At 38.7% G+C, this 21,221-nt stretch overlaps 1 protein-coding gene across 3 annotated transcripts in view; it reads right to left on the minus strand.

Moving 5' to 3' along the window:
* Positions 1-2,445: 2,445 nt before the first annotated feature.
* ano2b (anoctamin 2b) overlaps positions 2,446-21,221 on the minus strand; it is a 69,294-nt gene continuing 50,518 nt past the window's right edge. For 2 of the 3 annotated variants that reach the window (XM_017693985.2, XM_017693984.2), the window contains 6 exons: positions 17,601-17,749; positions 11,853-12,005; positions 11,473-11,525; positions 9,614-9,783; positions 6,355-6,460; positions 2,446-4,888 (listed from right to left, as the gene is read on the minus strand). In XM_017693985.2, coding sequence (XP_017549474.1) covers positions 4,493-4,888; positions 6,355-6,460; positions 9,614-9,783; positions 11,473-11,525; positions 11,853-12,005; positions 17,601-17,749 — 1,027 coding nt within the window. In that variant the 3' untranslated portion in view covers positions 2,446-4,492. The remainder of the gene's footprint in view (positions 4,889-6,354; positions 6,461-9,613; positions 9,784-11,472; positions 11,526-11,852; positions 12,006-17,600; positions 17,750-21,221) is intronic. The other variant, XM_017693986.2, reaches the window with a different exon arrangement.

Consider the following 21,221-nt stretch of genomic DNA (forward strand, 5'->3'; position numbering starts at 1 on the left):
TTTTATTGTGCCCTAATTCTTTGCAGCACAACAAACACTGAGCCTTTCTAGGCGGTACTTCTGGATGAAAAAGGCTCCTCCACAGCTGCACTAAGAGTCAGAAATACCGTCAAGGGAAATGAAAGAGGAGGTCAGTGGAGATCACTTGAGACCAATCAGGTCAGTTCGAGGTTTCGTCAACTCGACAAAAGAATGTGCTACAGGCAAGGCTTATGTGGTGCACATGTGTACCTACACATTCAAAATGGAGTAATCTGGAGACACTTGTACACACATGCATGCACGCACACACACACACACACACACACATTCAAAAATTAAACATATAGCTTTTGTAGGCAGCACTTCACAGAATTAGGGCCATGTCATTGGTTATGTAGGTGAGTCTTGTTTTTCTCCGTTTTCCCTACAAAGTCAGGACATTTTTCCTGAAAATCACAAACTCACACACCTACACAAAATGGAAAAATTCGAAGTTGAAGCCAACACTTGAAACCATGTGAAACACAAGTATGTAACATCTCCAGAGAAAGAGTAGATGCCCTGGAGGGAATTCTGGGAGGAAGATCTGAGTGCTGTTCCTCTGTGCCTCAGCTTTGAAACTCAGCATGCAACCCTCATTCTCCAGCTTTTGGAAATACGTCCAGCTCCAAGGAACACATGACCATATATATTGATATGCAGTGGGGAAATGGGATAAAACATAATGAGCATCATAAATAACTAAACCACATAACGGGCCTTTCATTTTTATAAAACAACACATTCGGAGACAGACACAACACAACTCCGGGAGATGTTTTCAGGGACGGTTTAGTGTCTGTCTACTTTGATCCCCACTGTAAAGTCCTTTCAGCTTATTGCATTCACTTCAGTATTTTCATGGAGAACCCTGCACCCTGCCTAACCCTGTGAAAAATGCCTAAAGGGAGAGAAGCAGACAGGTTCCCAGCACTGATCTCCACCTACTGCTCCTATGACTCTTTCGGCTCTTTGCCAGTGAATGATTCTATTACAAAAATGCCTGACATCACACTTATTGCACCATGATCTTTGATGGTGAAACATGTTTGAACTGACAGGTCCAAACAAAGATCATCATCTATAGGTCTGTCACTTCCACAATGACAGTGTGTGTCACCCTGATGTGAAATTTCTATATTCAAGAATTTCATATGCCCCAAACAGATGCAGTGCCAATTCCTCTAAAGAATGCAAATGCATTGGCCTGGCAGCATGGAAGGAAATCTGCTAATGCGAATGGTACCTTAGACTTGACAGAGTGTCTCAGTTTATGGTCTGTGTCTTTAATAAAACTACCACTACAGGAGTACAAGCACAGTACAAGGAGTACACCCAGACACAGCTCAGCATGCCAACCAAGTCATTTGCCAAACAAATCACATGCTGACTAGAGCTTTATAAGGTTACTCAGTCATCAGCCACTCCTGTCAGAAAGAAAAGAGAACAGATTATAATTACAAGGTGAAGCTGGCCCTTTGCTTGTATCCCAGCTTCACATGATGACAAGAGGCTTTGGGGAAGATTACACATGTCATCAACAAGATACATCTGACCAGAGCCAGGGGCTTGCAGCAGGTGGGTAAGGGCAGATCAGTGTGCAACAGGGGTTCTGCTCTGTGTGCCCTGAGGACATGAAACAAGTTACAGAAAAACTTTGTTATATAAAAGATCTGAGGCCTGATACATCAACATCTTTTCTAAATGTCACAGCTGTCCCAACACAATCATGTATCTTTGAGAATGCTATCTTTGTAGAAGTAAAAAATGTTTTTTTTTTTACTGTAATGTACATTAATAGAAACAGATTTAGCTCCAAGCAATTATAGACCATTTCTGTGCTTTCATATGGTGTTTTCATATGGTATAAATAATAAAAAACTGTTTTGATGTGACTGGAGCAGTGGCTACCTTCAAACCACACATTTTTTGTTTTAAGGCGCTTTCACTTACCTTGTTTGGTTTGGAGAACAAACATTCTCTTTAGTTTGGTTAATTTTGACAGGTCTGAACGCTCCACCCGTCCTCAGAGCATGCCATCCTGAAGACTTTAATTTTGATTCACAGCTGTTTTTATGCTTTTCAGGCAACTTCTAATGCAATTATGGAACCTTTTCCAGCACCCAGCTTGGTTGCTTTACTGAAACTATGTAGACCACAGAATGTAGAATATCTGCAGCTGAATAAAAAAGGCACACTGCTATTTGAGGTGACTTGAAAGTAAAATATGTTTGAACTGACAGGTCCAAACAAAAGATCATCATCTACAGGTCTGTCGCTTCCGCAATCACAGTGTGTATCATCCTGATGTGAAAATTCTACATTCAGGAATGTCATATGCCCCAAACAGATGCAGTGCCAATTCCTCTAAAGAATGCAAACACACTGACCTGGCAGCATGGAAGGAAATCTGCTTGCACGTAATTGGGATTAAATGTGTTTATTCTTCTTGCATGAGTATTAAGTCCTGTTGGTCCTTTGAGAAATGGAGAGAGTGATGGCCAGATGTTGGTCTTCCTCCTCCAGCCTCCTGTTACATGGCAATCCTACCCTAACTGATGATGGCCAAACCAAGGGGAAGTTTATGGGTACATAAACTGCCCCAGAAGCATAAACACAGTCAGCGGTCTGCCAACTGCTAAGATATAAAATCATCAGGAAAAGATGCCATGGTATATTTAAGAGCTCAGAAGAGATTAAGTTAATGTTCCCTTAACTTTCCATCTATAAAGTTATAAGCTCTATATGTGGTTGACAGCACTTGTGTCCACTTAACTTCTTAGCAGATAATGAATATTGACTGGTCTTTTTAAGGTGAGATGTGCTGAATGGTAGCTAACCCATACCACAGAGGTACATTAAAGAATGCAGCAGCCAATTACAATGAATTGTAAGAGTCAAAGTACTTGTTACATGGGCCAAAGGACATACAGTGGATCTTACCCTGCTTAAAAGACCTATGTTTTATACCTACAATCCATTGCCCAAAAGACTCACAGGGTTTCCTATGAGCAAACTCAGAGAGAAATCTGTAACAAGATCTGACACTCATTTAGTTTTACCATTGTGATTCTAAAATTATAGCCTCATATAGCAATCTAAGCAACAGGGCGCTGAGTGCCTAAATACCTGAAATTTGTGGTCACGTAAAGGGAAGCACATTTACTTGCTCATAGTTGCATGGCTATCTAAACCTAAGGGGTATAGAAGCCAAAAATAGAGGCCAAGCCCTCAAAGTGATTATCATGCGCATTTCTGATGTCCCAAAGTCTGTGCAAAATTACACAGCAGTTTTAAAAAGCTGAGCATGGTAGACCAGGCATGCCATCACTCTTGTGTTTTTTTAAATATATTTTGTTTTACATCTTATGATTCTCATCCTATCAACCTATGATTTCTCAGTGGATGAGGTGCATTGCAACTGAAGTCCATTTAAAAAAAAAAAACAGTCATCAATTACAATAAGCTGCAAAAGTCCAGGACTTACCACATGGCCCTAACACATACATGGATCTTATCAATGGACCTTAAAAGACACCTTAAGACAGACCTCAGTGGCATGCCTCATGGCCTTATTTACCTATCAGCAAACTGAACAAGTCATTGTGTGCTGTCTATGAGGATTTGCATCTTTAAAGAGAGAGATCTGTAACAACATTTGACACATTTGACACTCACTGTATTATGTATTGATTTTTGTACAATACAATTTGTGCATTAAAGTACAGTTTTTGTTCCTTATCTCTTATTGACTGACAAGTTTCATAATCTCTATTAAACGAAGAGATGTCACATTATTCTGATAAACAAATAAAACCTACAGTGATGTCATTACCTGAGAAAATGAAAAGTTATAATTATTTGCTGTGATACGCTACATCTCATAAAATTTGCAAAGCAGTTTGTGTTTGTGTAGTTCCACAAATTGTGCAATGATCGCCATGAGTATGGACCAGATCCGCACTTTAGTTTTTGAGTTGAGCCAAAAAAAAAAAACTCTTCCTCTTAGTCTTATAACAGATGGGGAGAAAAATAAACATTCCAAAATGTGCAAGAGGCCCCTAGGATAAGAGTCTGTCAGAATCCCACTCCTACTCCAGTGTCTGCCTCAACTGTGCGTGGAATGACTGCAAGCCATTCTACAAAGCCTCTGCCCCTTGGCCAGGATGATTTTGACTCCTCTGCAAATTCCGTGGACACATCACGGCTTTAAAAAGAAATAAAATAAAACATGCCGCCTGTGGACATATGCTTCAGACATTACAGTACAGGGATTACATAAATAATGACCTCTCTTGCTTTTGCTTCAGTGAGAAAACACTGCATAGAGGGTGCCATGCCCCCCCTTAACAAACTCAATGGAGAGCTCAGCACTGCCCTCCTCCTTTCTTCTCCTCTCCTAAGTCATCCACTCCCAGCACTCTGGGCTCTCTGAAGATTGATTGGCCTGGTGACGCCCCCCTCCCTACGCTCACACGGCCGTGTGCCTGCCTGCCTCACTGTGGGGCGATGTGGAACCCTGACGGGTGAATTGGCTGAAGCTGGCGGCGCGGGGACGGGTGCGGGACCGTGCGGTCAATGGGATGGTGGCTCCTGCAGCAACTGGGTCGTCAGTCTGGGCCAGGTGAGGCAGGGGAAGCTGCGGTTCCAAGGCGTTCTGTGCCAGCTGGGACAGTGGGGATTGCTGTTGCCGGGTCTGCGTGGCCTCTTTGGAGAAGAGGCTTTGGATGAGCTGGAGCTTCTCCTTCTCCTCATTCATAAAGACATCCACCAGCAGTGTCTTCTCTCGCTTCAGCTGCTCGCTGATGTTCTTGGGAACATCTGGGATCACCCATGCTACCAGCACGCCCATGAACATCACCAGGTTCTGGTATGCACACAAATGAACATGTGAACTTATCTTCTCAACTTCAAAAACAGCTAAAACTCATCTCTTGTCAGTAAAACCAGCTAAAACATCCACCCCTTAATGCTTTATTGCTTTAGGCAGTGGGGAGGGGGGTGAGAGGGTGACCATAAGAGGGTGGAGCAGGAAGAAAACAATAGAATATTTTAGAATGCAGACAGAATATCTCTTAATGTGTGTTTCTTTAAGCCGACAGGACGTCATGGTGTTATATTTCACTCATTTGTCTTGTGCGAATGTTATCTGTTACGAGCAATGATTACTAACATACAGGGGCTGGGAAGGTTACTTTCAAAATGTGTTCTGTTACAGCTTACTGATTAAAAATGCAAATAGTAACATAATCTGAAGGATTATGCAATACCAGCAACATATTCCAATTACATTCCATTAATTTCAAATTATTTTACATTTAAAACGACATTTAAAATGGATAAATTAAGCTTCTTCAAACAGACAATTAGTAATATACCCCTTTTGCCAGTACACTGTAAAGATTAATGGTACTATTTTGCATTTTAAACACAGAATCTTGTTTAATCCATTTAAATAATGGTTAAATAAAATATTTTTGCTCTTTTCCCCACATTCGTCCCACTTCCGAACTGGGGGTACTACTATAACACCTGGCCAAAATGTATTTCTTTCCCCCAATAAAAGTACTAAAGCACATACAGTATGTTCTGTTGTCAGCATCTGGTCTTTGAAACCTAAATTACACAATTAGCAGCATTTTTATGGAGGAAAACCAACATCATAAACGAGAGTCATAAATACAGGGCAGTGCATTTTAAGAAAGCTTGACCTCACTTTGCTGCAGTGGCTAATCAGCAACTCTCTGGGACATATGTTAAAGTAAATCACATAGTCCAAAAAGCACAGTTGTAAAAGCAATGCCTGGACAAAATCTGATGGGATGAAAAAAATATTTCTCTCCAAGACAAAAAGAGAAGGCCTCCTTTTACTCATTCTAAGTGAGTTGCAGTGAAAGAGGATTTTGGTGGATGGAGGCAGCTGAACAGTGTACAAATGCATCAATGCACTGCGATGCATCAACCTGAAGGTGGCGAAAGTGAAAACAACTACAATTGATTATAGGGATGGTAAAGTACACTCCTACACCCCAAAAAAGGTCCAAGCCAAAAAATGACAAACCATTAAGTTTTAATGGTCTTAGTGACCATTATTAGTGAATAAATTAGCAATACTTAAATAAATAAATCAAGTAACTTAGTATGGGAGAGTTTTTCTCCTTTGATTTCACTCAGTTTCCAACATATTTTTATTATTATTAAAAATAATAATCATCCCAGCATTATTAAAATGTGGTGAAATCTGAAGCCTGAACCACAGAATAATTTCTAAAGGATTACACTGAAAACACCGTAAGATCAGAGATTTATACCCCTGTAACTCAAAATCCGTACCTGGAAGAGTATGACAAAGGCAAGTCGAGCTGCTAGGACTGCCCAGTACTGTCTGGAGAACTGGTACGGCTCCGACGACCAGGGTGGCTCTCTGTAGTCCTTGTACCTACAGACCAAACTGCAGTTAAACATTTGGAGGGGGACCGGGGGACCGGGGGGGGTAGGGGGGGGTGTTGGGGCGGGGATGTTGTTGGGGGGTATTTAAGGCAGCTTTCTTCAACAGTGAGCTGTTTTGCTGTCCAGAAATAAAAATAGTGCGCAAATCAGTAGCACATGCTTCACACATTCTTTCAGAGTGCTACATGGTGAAAAACAATAAGACATCCTTATTAATCATTCCAGGAGATTTAGAGTAGACCCTTTAAAGGGCTAGGAAGGCAAGAAAACTGTGGCTTTTCTCTCAACACCTACTTGTGACTGTGATCATGGAGCCCCACACCATGTTTTTTGTGTCAGGTTCTAAGATCAACTCAAGCAAAGAGTGCAGAAAAACCTCTTTACAGCTTTCAGGTTGTCATAAGCCATTAGAAAATAGTTACAGAACAAAATGTTGATGTTTCAGTGTCAAAAGTCATCAGATACTGCTGCGCTAAGAATGTGATTATAAGACCCTAAGGGACAGATACGATCAGCAAAGTCAATAAAAACCATACAGAGTACGGCTGAACCTTCAAGTTTTCATAGCATTAGATTAAATTAGCCGTAACCTAGCAGGTTCCCCAGTGTTTTTATTTCCTGTACTGAATTATCAAAACAGTAAAGCTTCAGTGAGGAGCCACACTGCTACTATTTGATTTCATTGCCATATACAGTAATATTCTAGGAACGTGTAAGACGTGTAAGGTTTATATTGCCTAAAACAAGCAGCAATCTTCGTCTGGAGACATCATTTCTAGGGCTGAAACTCTTCATTTATGTAGAGCTATTTCAGCAAAAACTGCATATATAGCAGAGATCAAGAATTACTTGATTTGGTCATCCATAACCACTGAATATTTCACGGTATTTAGAAAGAATATTTATGGCATGTAAACAGCAATACCACCACTACCCCTCCTCACGACTTCCTTCGTTCTTTCCCTCGCATACACACACATACACACCAAACACAGAGGGGTGGTAAAACCCTGACATCATGGTGCCACTAAAGTCTCTGGGGAGAGTGGCTAAAATGTGCCAGCATAGGGGTCATCCTGTTCCCAACTGTCTGCACCAGCAGAGTCCGTCTGTCTCTGATAACAGCATTCTTTACCACTGCCCTCCAGCTTGCATCATCAAAGCCACCAAACATATTAAAGCAGCCATCTAGATCTTACACTTCGGAGTGTATGATGGAGGACTATATGCGTCTCTCACTCTGTTACTGTCTTTTAATTAATTCTAAGCTACCACTTCTACCCACCCTACACCCTATCCTGAGGATATTTCCCTGCCAATTACAGATGTATTATCTGAGGCTTATCTCTGCTGCTACCTTTCATCAGCTTATCACAAGAAAACAGGAAAAGACACAAAAGACTGAAGATAGATGGGTATAAATATTGTTTATGACTGCAGCAATTGTTGTCCCACGCAAACTGACCATGTATGTGATTTGGAAAACGAAAATGTCCATTCCAGTTCAGTAGCAGAAACATATCATTTGTCTGATTTGCTTCCTCTCAAGCATCAAACAGCTGGATTAGTTGGAAACTTGAATGCAGTCATGAACGTTACTCAAAAATTCAGGAGAATCAGTCAGTCGTACTTTCCTAAAATTGTTTTGTAGGAATTATAGAGGAAAAGGGTAAATACTGCCTTGCATTCTCCATGTAATTTTAGCCAGGGTTCAAAGTAATCCTTACCTGCCAGACCAGTTACAGAGAAGCAATGACGAGACGAAACGTACAAATGTAAATGTACAGAGTTCAACACTGCCACACGATGCAAACAGATATCAAACAGGGATGTGCATGGAAACTCAAGAAACTCAAGCATTTGTGAAATCGCTACTCGGGTTGGTTACATTCCATCACAGGTAGACAAAGAAAACAAACAGACTAACAATTCAGCTTTAACAGTACACTAAAATGTGTAGAGTTTGCTTGTAGTTTGTGAGCAAGCAAATGTATTATATTAACTTTACTACTATGAGTGTGCTGCCAAGGACGTGCATCATTAAGGATGTAACTGACAACCAGCCTGGTGTGGCTATATCACTAATTAGGCTAACACATTGGCACATTGTCTACCTGAAGACAATGAGCACTCGTCAGCATCCGGTGTACTGGTTAACCATAGGTTTATGTCATTGGCTTTCAGGAAGAAAAAGCCTTTATTACTCATCCAATATTGCAACCTACTGACAATTTACTGGCTATTCTGTGCAATACTAATGCTCTCACTTACATTCATTTCAGCTAAAGTTTTTTCTTACACATGGTCTATTCATTAACACTTATGGGTACTCGAATATCAAAATTAGTCAGAATGCACACCCCTAATCTCAACGATACAGTAGTTTATTCTTGAGCTATAGTGGGCCTGCACTGGCCTCCACTGGATTCCACTGGCCCATTATGGGGAAGCAATTGCTTCAAATGCATGATGTCAGTGTTTTGATACACGATTAAAGATTTAAAGCCCACGAGGAAGGCCAGTACAGCATCCAGCCCATTAAGATCCGAGCTGCCCCATGCTAAAAGGAGAGTGTGAAGTCATCTTTTCCCATCTTCATTGTACCTCATCCACTGAAACAAAGACAGAGCTGGAGCTGCGAGACAATTTTGCTGAGCTCACTGTAGGGTGTTGTAGAGGTGAACTGTAAAGCTGAGAAAAGCATAGCGTGACCTGTTCTAGTGACGTGGCAGTATGGGCATGCAGGGAAACTGATGCAAAATAGATGTGAACTCCCATGATGTGGTCCTGTACAGTTAAGTGTATGCAAGATGTGCAGGACAAGTTTATTTTAGACTCATGTTAAATGGGACGAAACCATGAAATCACATGGCTGCTGACCACTCATTTACTCAGTGACTTTTGAAACAAACAACCTTTGAAATTAAATTGGTTCAACTAAATTTAGTTAAACTGCTTAGGCTAAATTAAACAACCTGCTTAGATCCAGTGTCAGTTTCTCATGCAATTTCCTTATGAAGCACATTTCTTGTGTGAGCATTGCTTTCTTTGCATTCTCTGCTGTATGTACCCAATGTAAACACTCAGATTATGAACCCATAATGATTCTCTGAAAGAATTAAACTACTGCTGAGGGCCTCACCTGCACACTGTGACAGCAGATGAAGCAGGCGCTGTGCCTGCTTTGAAATGGCTCACATTGAAGTAGGACAGGGTGTGGTCGATGAAGCCATGCATAGTGCCAGTCTCACTGTACATGTACTGATAAACCAGCCGTGGGATAAAGTCTGATGTGAAGGAGATGACAAAAGCCTGAAAAAAAATGAAAAAAAGATAAATAAACTCTTAAATTGCTATATCTATTGCAGTAATTGAATTATGTTACATAATTATTTAAATGTAATTACACAAGTAAATTAGTTAATCACATAAAGAAATACAAGTAGATTAAATCTACATTCTGTATTGGTAGGTTCGAATCTTGTTTGAGTTCTGTTTATTTCAAATCCAAACAATGACAAATATTTCATAAAAAATAAATTTGCTTTCTCCGATTCGAGCATGCACAATAACAGATCAAACAAATATCATAAAATCATATAAAATATCTGCTTCTACAAACAAGTTCAGAATGTCTCCACATCTTTCAATGAGCTACAAACAAAATAATAATTATCAAAAGGAATAGGGAAAGCAAGAAGACTCCTTGCTTAGAGTTTGCATCTGCTAATCAGCGAGTTAAATCAGCAACCACAGCTGGACCCAATGAAATGATTCATTGCTCATTTTCCCACAAGCAGCCCTTCTACACTATTCACTCTGGCTTGAGGTCCAGCTTGCTTATTTTTCTCATACTTCACAAATCACATTTCTATTAAATTATATTAAAGTAACTTTGCCAGGCCTTGGCGAATGAACTTGGTGCATGAAAAGGAGGCACAAAGGCTGTCCTTTCTTAAAATTCTCAAAACAAATGTACCTATTATTGGACGTTATTACTGTTCATATCAAATGTGATATATCTCATGAGACATGTGTGAAAGTACAATAGTTAAACACAGTGGAAAAACAAAGTCAGCACCTTGAAATCATATTCTTCCCCATTTTGGGCAACCTGTTTTAGAGAGCACACTTCAAAGCATTCCATGATATGTTTGCCTTTGAGATCTCTGGCCCATATTAAGTAGAGTGGCGGTAATCCAGGGCTTATCTGACATTTGAGGCAAAATAATCCTCGCTACAGGCCCACAGCCTATCATGGGGAGGCACAATACTCTCCCCCAGAATGGAATGACAGAAGGGGAAACTCTTTTTCCTTTCAGTTCATCGCTTCAATTCAAAGGGGTGTGACAAACAACAGAAGATGAGAGGGAGTGTATTATTGATAACTGTGATTCGATCATAGGCTTGAGCTGAAGGTGAGTTATGTACATGATCATTTGCAATTGTACGCACAATAACACACAACCTCAAGTGTTCTACTGTTTTTATACAACAGTTCTCCAAAAACAGAAAAAAAGTGAAACAAAAAAAAGCCTCTGACGTATAAAATGTGCTTTAATATTGTCACTTACACCAAAAAGCTAGTAGCCTTTTGTGCATTACGAGGTTCAGCTCAGCTTTTAATACTAAATATCTGTTTGTTGCATTTCACAGCCCATAAACTATATTCTGTTAGTTTCTGGATAATTCTAGTCTGTTTAGTTGTTCCGCCATCACAGCTTGTTTGGATTTTGAAATCCAGTTGTGCTGCATTATTCCTATTTCTGCATGAGCTAAAGTAATGAGAGTTTGTGCTTAGTGACTGGTGCGCACCGGAATAATACAGTTAAAGTGAAAAAATAACAGAACAGGATAAAGGCTTCTCAACCAATCAGACTGCACTGTCGGGAACAAACTTTTTCGTAATTTGTAGCAACTCTTCCTACAGCTTACGTGCAGTTTTATTTACAGTCATAAAAAGCGCAAAGATACAGCCGAAGGTATCGAACTGACACTTACGTTGATGATTACTGAAAACTTGCCCAAGCCACTAAGGATGTTGTACCAGATTCCTGAAAGAGAAAAATTAACATGGAATTCAAATTCCAAAAGCAGTTCGTCTTCCACAAAACTGCTTGCATGTTGCTAAATAGACAGGATACCTTCACATTACAGTGTTAAGTGGCACACATTTTTGCCTGAATATAACACAGATCTGAGTTTTTTAGAGCTGAACACATACCTAAAACTTCCAAATAAAGTCCCAGATTAGATATTAAATAAGCTTAAATATCTGATACATGGCTATGTGTATTACACTAAGCTTATAATGTGAACACAGCCACACTGTCTATTTGTTCTTTAGATCATTTAGGGCATGTATAAATGAAATCCAGTACCGATATCTTTCGCTCTCACTGCATCTGGCCTGCGTAGTTCAGTGACAAACTTCTTAGCATCCAGTCGGATCTCGATGATGTTGTTCAAGAGAGCAAAGAGTGGAGCCAGAGGGAAGGAGGCCACGAAAAGGGAGACGAAGCCAAACTGGATGACTGTGGGTGTGGAGAAGAAGAAAAAACACACAAACAAACAGACGGAAGAGATAAAGTGCCTTGAGCTCACTTTCATCATGCTTGTGCCTGTTCAATCTGCAAACGTTCAGTATCATGCTGAAGAGCAATAAACACGGGCTGGGTTGCAAGCTTTCACACTGCACTACAGCACAGTGTTTATAAAAACCTGAACTGATTAAAAAAATGTGGGCCTCAGACACCAGACTCATTTTACACCATCATCTTTGTTGTATATTACTGAGGTGCTGACTTTCTGTACATTAGCCTAAGCATGTACACGCTCTTTGGAGAGTAATTTTAGTACTCCATGACATTACTGGACAATGCTATTAATTTGCTACTTAGTAGCTAAGAAGCGAAGTAGTAGTTTTTTCATGTATCTGTACTTTACTGAAGTATTTCCATTTTGAGAAATTTTTACTTTCACTCGACTACATTTCAAAGTGAAATATCTTACTTTTTACTCCACTACATTAATGGAAATCTGTTGTTCTTTTCAGCCTATGTGTGTATAAAAACATAACATGTCAAATCAAAAGAAGCACAAAGCAAGAGCACCAATCAGGGCACAGAGTGCACTTTGTTTTGAGCTTGTTTTGACCTGTTGGACATACTGACCCAGTATAAGCATACAGTTCAACATCAGTGCAGCAGTGTAAAAAATTGGTATGTGTCTTTTTTCTGAATTTATACAAACACTTTCATTTTATAGTAAATTTGTTTTTGCTAGTTTATCTTTATGAACAGAGATCTACAGATTCAATAAAATAAAGGAAAACTCATTTGTAAACATTTGAGTTTAAAGCATATTTTTAATAAATTTAAACTTGTATCCAAGTTGCAAATAAATCTTACACCAAAACTTTGCCTGTTCACAAAGAGTTATTTCAGAGCCACTCGGTTCCACCTGATGGAAACTGTTTGCCTTCAGTGTTTTGTTCCTATGATAATTTTAATAGACATCAGTGTCACTAATTAATGACATTTAATTAATGAAGCAAGACTCTTCTTACAAAAATGGTAACAGAACATTAAAGTCATAATTAGTCTTTTTGTACTTTTACTTTCAATACTTAAGTACATTTGAAGGCAAATATTTTTCTACTTTACTCAAGGCGAGGTCTAAAGGGAGGAACTTCTACTTTTACTGGAGTAATATTTTACCTTAGGTATCTCTAATTGAACTCAAATGATTTGTGTACTTCATCCACCATTTGTCCTCATAAATATATGTATTATGTTGACACAGAACAGCAAGGCTGTAGTTAAATAGGATCACAATCAGGTGTCTTTGTAATTTGCAAATCTGTGAGATGATGTATGGAAATGCATATCCTAGAAAAAGGTCCCCAAACATTAGTCTGGAAAAGATGCCCTGGCATGTAAAGCAATATTGATTTGTATATCATCATGAGTTTATTCACCGTGTATTCATCATTACAGACAACAGATTAAACTGATTTTTTAAAGCCTCATTATCAACACTAGCTCATGCTTATAACTTCACCAATTTGTAATATGGCCTGGTAAACAATGATGAACCAAAAATATCTTTCAGTGCTATACATAATTTTACAGACTGCCTTCATGGGGCATAGAGCTCTTCTAGCTTTCTAGTTATAGCTCATGATCAGACATGTGCTCACGTTAGGCAGTGGTATAAAAGGGTGTGTTAATAAGTCAAAGTCTGCAAAAAAGGGACAGTCAGGGGTGAGTCAGTCAGCAGACTGCTGACAGAGTAGGTCTAGCAGTCACAGCTGAGTTGTGCTGTCATGTACTATCCTTCACACACATTAATAATGAAGAGAGGAAATGAAAAGGTTTAAGAGGCAAAAAGAAGAGAGAGAAGAACGCTCAAAATTGCATTGACAAAAATGGCCTTAAATTGGTTGTCTTGTTCAAAATGTTAAACTCAAGCGTGAGCTGACATTTAAAGCCAACACTCAAGAATTAAATGTCCTATATTTGTATATTTAACATCATTAAAATGCTCCTACTATAAATCATAATGCTACTTTTGACACTTTTAGAGTTTATCAAGATCTTCTCCGTTTTGATTTATGTACATTTGCAAACAGTGTGAAGCTCAAAGTTCAAATGTAGGAATAGGAATGTAAAGCAAATTAGATTTCAACTGTCTAAATACAGAATTGGATTCCAGAGCTGTAGTGAAGACTGTATTCCTTGAGACAAGTACCAGTACATTTTAGAGCCTGGGACTGAAGCAGAGGACTTCAAGTCTTGGTCTTGAGATTTATGAGTGTGGACAAGACCACAGTGTCAATTCTCCTGAGAAAAAGGCAAAGTAATAATTCACCAACACTAAAAGTTTTAGATGAGTTGATGTTGAACATCAGAGTCTTAGGGCCCTACATTCAGTGCAGTCTAACAGTATAATGTTATGCGTCTACTTGCACTTTTTCTTGCCATGCCAGATCTCTGCTTGCCGCTAGAGGTTTCTAAGTCGTTACGGAAATGAAGGAAGCAAACCGAATATATTTGGATCAGTAAACATCCGATACAGAGGCTTACATTAAGACTAAAATATAGACTTATGCTTTTATATTTTTTAAAATGCACCAGACACCCACACACGTTAGGAAGTTAGCTCTTTTGAACTCACTAACTACCTTAGCAAGCCTTTCTGAACAAACTAAGTAACTGTTGTGCTACTCCACATAATCTGTTGCGCCACTTCACCAATATATTTTTAATATAGAAGGGCAGCATAAACAAATGAAAATTATATTATTTATTGTGATTTTTGTAAAAGTATGCAATTTCTTTGATGATTGGTATATTTTATCACATTTGTGTCATCTGAACTTTTTCCAATTTTTTTCTATATCCATAAAATAACATTTTAGAATTGTAAGAAGGCAGTGCACTCGTATCATTAAGAGCACATGTGGCTCTTAAATGGGATGAGAGGAGTTGATCTTGTAGGCTGTCACTGCAGCACACCTAAGCAAACCTTTTGATAATGCGTTCACTCTCTCAACTCAAATTTGAGCCTGTTTAGGCCTGTGCTACCGGTCACAGAAAAAAAACACTAAGAATACGTTTATATTTTACACCTTATTTTGTGCTTGCCTCATAACCAGGGAAATAGAGTCCTTGGTCCTGTTTTGACAGCACACAGCTAGTATTGTTCTGAGTCCAGGTCTCGACTGCAGCTGTGTCAGCTACCTATATTTATTCTTTAAGAACACCATTTGTACAACAAATGTCTCTCTTTAAAAGCAACTCAAATCTGTGAGAAACTCTATAGTGCAACGACTCCAGATTAGAGATTCCAAGTAACCAACAATCCTTTGTGAAAAGAAATTATAATCTACAGTCCCTGGCTGGGGTGACAGAACACAATACTGCTTGTCTGCCAGTCTGACACAGATGGAACATAACCTTTGTGGGAAATGGCATTTCCAAGTTTGACTTGACTGACATTTGCTATTTTCTCTCTTCAACAAAACAATGGTTTATGCAGATCAGGCCAGAGGGCATGCTTCAAAAACGCCCAACACTGACTATACTCTTACCTGTGAGCTGTGTCTTTCCACTGAGGTGTAGTTTGAAGAACGGTTTCTACTTGTCAACATGTTCAATGTCCTCTCTCTTTCTCCGTCAAATATTTCTTGCATTTTGCAATAGTAAGTAATTAAGTAATCCTTATTTATATAAAGCACACTACAGAACCCACACAGAAAACAAAAAAACACTAAAGCACACATTAAACATGCTGCATGTGGTTACAAGTCCAACAATAAAAATAAGGCTTAAGCTGTCTCTTAAGAGTGGCCACTGAGAGTCTAATATCAAAAGGGAAGACTGTTCCAAAGCTTATGGGAGCAAGCAGGAAATACACAGTCTTTCCTTCATTTCAGCATCATCCTTAGGACAGCCAAAAGCCAGTGATGAGAAGTGCTGAAGGACCTGACACTTGAATAGGGAGCTAACAATTCACACATACGACATTGCCTTTGACTAAGGGAGGTAAACAAATCATTACAATAGTCCAGGCATGATGACACAAAACCACGATTAATACTCTGTGTTATAAAATGAAAATGCACATCTCATTTTAGGAGGAATAGCAACCATGGGAAACAATGGGAATTGTGGGCCAATGCTGAGATTCCATATTTATTTTTACATATCTGCCAATGCTGATACTGATTTATAAAATGTAAAAACAGGAACAACATCTACCCACAGTAGTATTGCAGATGAAGTGCAACACTTATCCCAGTGTCTGTGTCAGATAGCAGCATTTTTAAGGCAAATATCTGCTGATACCAGCTTGATGCAGTTTAGGAACACATGAATCTGACATTGACTTTTTCTTAGGATCTTTCTCAAGAACACGTTTAAGAACACACTTAGAAAGATATTGGTGAATTAGGCCCATGGCGTTTTATAGATAGACACAGATGAGTGGTATGTGCATAAAAATGAAAAAAAAAATTCTACATTTAAATAACATAGGACCAAGAATGGATCTTTGGGGCACCCTACAGGTAAGATGGCAGTAAAATATATCTTACTCCTAAAAGAGATGAAGTAATAACAATGTGTCAGAATGTGAATGTGTCTTAAAAGAGCTGTCTCAGTGCTATGATACTGTATGATATGAAAATGTTCTTTGAATCCAATGTAGGGAAAAGTAGATTTGAGACCACTTTCTCCAAAATCTTTGGCATAAATAGCAATACTGAGATTTAAAAGATTTGTTAAGAACAGAATCCTTATAGCATCTCGTAGCTCATAAATACCTAAGACTGTATTTTATTATGACCACTTTTTAAAGAATCTAAAACAAACTTGCAACATTTCCTCCATGGACTAATGAGTACCTATAACAGTAAACTTTTAGACTTCAAACATACATAGATATATCCAATAGTTTGAACAACCCTGGTCAAATTACATATGTTGTTGAAAACAGAAAATATTTTCTGCACATTATAATGCACAGTTCATATTTATTTGCTTAGCTGAACATATTGCGGGGGAAAAAACATGTGCTGTAACTTTTGCACAGGCCACAACTTTTACGTCTTGAGACATTTTTAATTGTCTTGGACTTATCTTATGTTGGACTTGTCTTGGTAGTATTTGTACTCAGTCTTGTTTTGGTATTGGCATCGGCATCAGCCTCAGCCATCGGTCTTGCCAATTTTTTTCTGGTTTACTGTTTAAAAAAAGACACATTCCTTCTTTTAACTGTCACCATCATGCACTTTAGCAGCTAAGGGGTTAAACTGGACCAGTCCTCCTCATATTGTTCTACTGAGTTTCACAAACAAGCAAGTATCGCTTGGATCATTTCTGCTATTTTGTGATGTTTTAACTTGGTAAACAGACTTGTGTAAATTTTGTTATTAACTCCACACCTAGATTATTCGTTGCTATTTATCCTGTTACATCTTAAGTAATTTTAAACATTCTGCTGCATTGAACGCACGGAATGACACTGAAGACCTGAGGCTCATCTGTAAAATGGTAAGCTTGGAGTCATGAACGTGTTCACCCAAGTTTTGCCCTCATTCAGTCGGAAAGCAGATGGTCACTCACTCATCTCCATGTATTCGGGTGTAAGGCCATCAAAGGGCTCCAGGTTGTAATCTAGGTGCCACTGGCGCAGAGCTCGGCCCGTCTGCTCCACACGCTCCTCCGGCGCCCTTTTCTTCTCCTTCAGAGAACGGAAGAGCTTCTTTAGCTTCCTGAGAGGAGGGAAGGATGGTGGACAGAGAAGAGAGGGCACAAAAACAAAAAGTTTCACATCAATGAATAATGCATGAAACTGGTATTTCAGCAAATCAAGAACACATTTCACACAGTGATTTGCTCTCTTTAAGTTTATGTAATTTGAGGCTGGTTCATTTGCAGTGTTAGTGCTTAATTAGAATGTAATTAAAAATAAAACTCTCACATTTTATACTCAGATAAGAAATACAAAAGTTGACTATCATTCAAACGTTTTTTAGTGATATAAAAACAACTTTGTAGTAGATACACATATAAAATTATTCTAGCTGTCTACAAACTAGTAGTATCTAGAGAAAAGCCTGGAGAGGCCGCAGACCACCTGGACTCTTTAGAAACCTTACAAATGTACATGTCTAATATTGTTTACATGCAAGTTTTACTAGTTCCTTCTTTCTTTGTTCAAAAGAGCTGTCAAACACTCAGGCAGGCAAAGCATGTGTCTGCTTGCTATCTGCAGCCAGGCAGCACAGCACTAAAAGCACAGACAGAGCGGCAGCATGTGAGAACTAATTGACCTTTAATTGCACTTGCCCCATCTGTGTGTATCCAACTTATCTACCAGAGACACCAGAAACCCGACAGCGGGTGTCATGTCTACTCCTCTCCTTAGCCCTATCCATTACTTTGGCCCCTGAATCTCAGTGGTCATTAAAGAACAAGCAGGAGGAAAAGCAGGTGTCAATAACAACTAAAACACCACTAACATACAACGAGCGGAGAGTCAAAGAGTAGAGCTGTCTGCTGAAGGAACTCTGCCCGCTGTATTGGTCATAAGTGAGGACACAATTACTCATGAGGCATTTCCTTTGTTGAAATCTTAAGAATAACTGTGACATCAAAATTTTGAAACAGCGCATATCGAAAGTGTTACAAATCAAAAGCACAGCACTATGCAAAAGTCAGAGACCATCCTTCAATTTTTTAAACATTTAAATTATTAAATTTTTCAACATCAGGAAAAAAGCAGAAAAAAACATTTAAAATTAAATAATTTATAATGAAAGTTACACAGATGCACAAACAACTAATACAATGTCATTTTATTCCAGTATTTTTCCACACTTTGCCTTAATTACAGCTGCAATTCTTTACAGCTGACTTTCTGTCATTCTTCCAAAGAAATCTGCAGGGACATTTTTCCACACTTCCAAAGTTCAGCTTTGAACAATGATGCTGCGGTTCGAACATTGGGTTCTTAGAACACCAGTAGCCTCTTTGATTTGCTGTTTGCAGGTTTTCTTCTTTTTTGTCTATTACGTTTTCTCAGTAACAGTTTGCTGACAGCTACACATCCTCTCGGGCTAACAGTGCTCAGTAATTCTTCCCACTATGGAAGGATGGACAGAAATACCTGTGGATCTTTTAAGATCTAAAGCAAGAGTGGAGCTTGATTTTCTCATCTATCTCAAACATGAAAGATTTCAGTACTGTTTATTTGATGGTCAAAGTTTTGGTGTTCTACCAGGTCTTACCACAGTTGTTCGGATTCACATTTTCTCTGTATTTTGTGAGAATCTTTTTGAACTGCAATTTTAACTCCAGAAACTCCTGTTTTTTCATTTATATTCTTTTGACATTCCCTTCTGTGTGTGGATTATATTTAAACTCCTCATTAATATCTCACAAAAATAAATAATGTCTATTTAATGGATGTTTTGACATGAAATTAAAATAAATGAAGGGTGGTCTCTGACTATACACAGTACTGTATATTGTACTTTAGATTCCTCTTTTCCCATGATGAAGCTTTATACAATCTCACCATTCTCTCCAGCAGCTTCATGAGGAGCCATCTGGGGAAAAAAGCCACCTGCTTTTCCAGCAGCACTGAAAGCCTGTGGGCTGCTGAAAATTGTTTTTTTTTGGAAATAAATTCATACATATGCCTCAGTGCAACCACGTTATGGTCTCAGAAACTATTTTTAAAGACTTTAAATCTAAATGTCTTTAAGATCATGGCAAGCTTTCAATTAGGTATTGCTGTACATTAAACCAAATGGAGAAATATACCACCTTCCAGCTAACAGAGAGACATACGTTTTGGTGCATGCAGCTCCAAAGTAAATGAACATTTGTTCTAATGGCTGAAAGCTTCTGCATGTTTGCCAAGCTGCTCAAAGACAAGGTTGTAGCTCCACTTTCACTCATAAATAACTGTTACTGCTGTAAAGTTAAACAGCCTGAGAAAACGGGAACAATTCAGCCCAATAACATTCCAAAATGAAGTCTTTAATCTCAGCAATCTCTGCCCTGTTTGGTTTATTAAATAGAAAAAAAAGCCTTTAAATTTTCTCATAGATTTTAACAGTAAATATTTTTCACATATAGTTTTCTCCTTGAGACTGTCTTCAATCAGACAACCAGACTTCAACACAGAATGGGTAATATTGCATTTTTTAAAAATGTACATTTTAATCATCTTTTTAAAGATATCCTTCAAGAATGCAGAGTCCTATACTTACAATGAAAATAACTATTATGATTAAAAAATGACTCTCTTGTGATGAACATTTCCAGATGCCACAAACCAATGTGACCAGCAGTGGAAGAGAATCACCAACAGACAACCTATTAATGAAAGTCTTCTTTCAAGATATGTAATTACCTCAACCACAGAACTTGTGTAGCAGTGATAAAAGAAAGTACTGGCATTCACACGGAAACATCACATGCTAGCTGAGAGTAAATTATTACTTAATGTGCATTTTGTCAACACATCTGCAGCTCTCTACTTCTTATGAGAAAACTTCCACTGTAACTTTTAAAGCAAAAATAGATCAAGATGATCCAATTGCAAACTATGTTCCAAGAACCTTGAGGACCTTAGCTCTGTCTGTGGCCAGAAAACCCCCCCTCCCCAATGCTTGGGAAGTCATCATGAAGAGAGAATGAGGGACAGAAAAAGGGAGAGCAAGGAAAGAGTTCACGTGGTACTGGCTGCCTCTGAGGGCCAAATATAGAGAGTGAAATGGACCATATGGTCCATATCTCTGCCTATTAATGCCTTCAATAAAACCCACTAAATGCAGCTGTTGCATTATTTATACCCCCCAAACATGGGCCTTTTACAAAGCATTACTTTTTAATGCATGCCTTTGTATCAGAAATGTCTTCCTCCGACCGTGTTAAAGCTCCCATCTACCAGCTGTTCAGGTGCATTTGAATTTGGGTGAATACGCATGCACAGAGAAATAAACAAGTGGTGCTGGCCATAACTCTGGAAGCACGTTTATTAAACTATGATTTAACCCACATTGCTTCACCAAATTGCTTCACCAAATCGTGTGTGTCTATGTGCTGGGTTACCACATGATGGGGAATGTTTATGTATACATTTGCCTAAGTGTGACGTGTTGCTGGTGTAATTTCTTTCCAAGTCCGATTTTTACAGATGAAATATCATAGCTATGAAAACATGTACAACCA

This window comes from Pygocentrus nattereri, chromosome 1 (assembly GCF_015220715.1).
Source record: "Pygocentrus nattereri isolate fPygNat1 chromosome 1, fPygNat1.pri, whole genome shotgun sequence".
In the NCBI taxonomy this organism is placed as follows: Eukaryota; Metazoa; Chordata; class Actinopteri; order Characiformes; family Serrasalmidae; genus Pygocentrus; species Pygocentrus nattereri.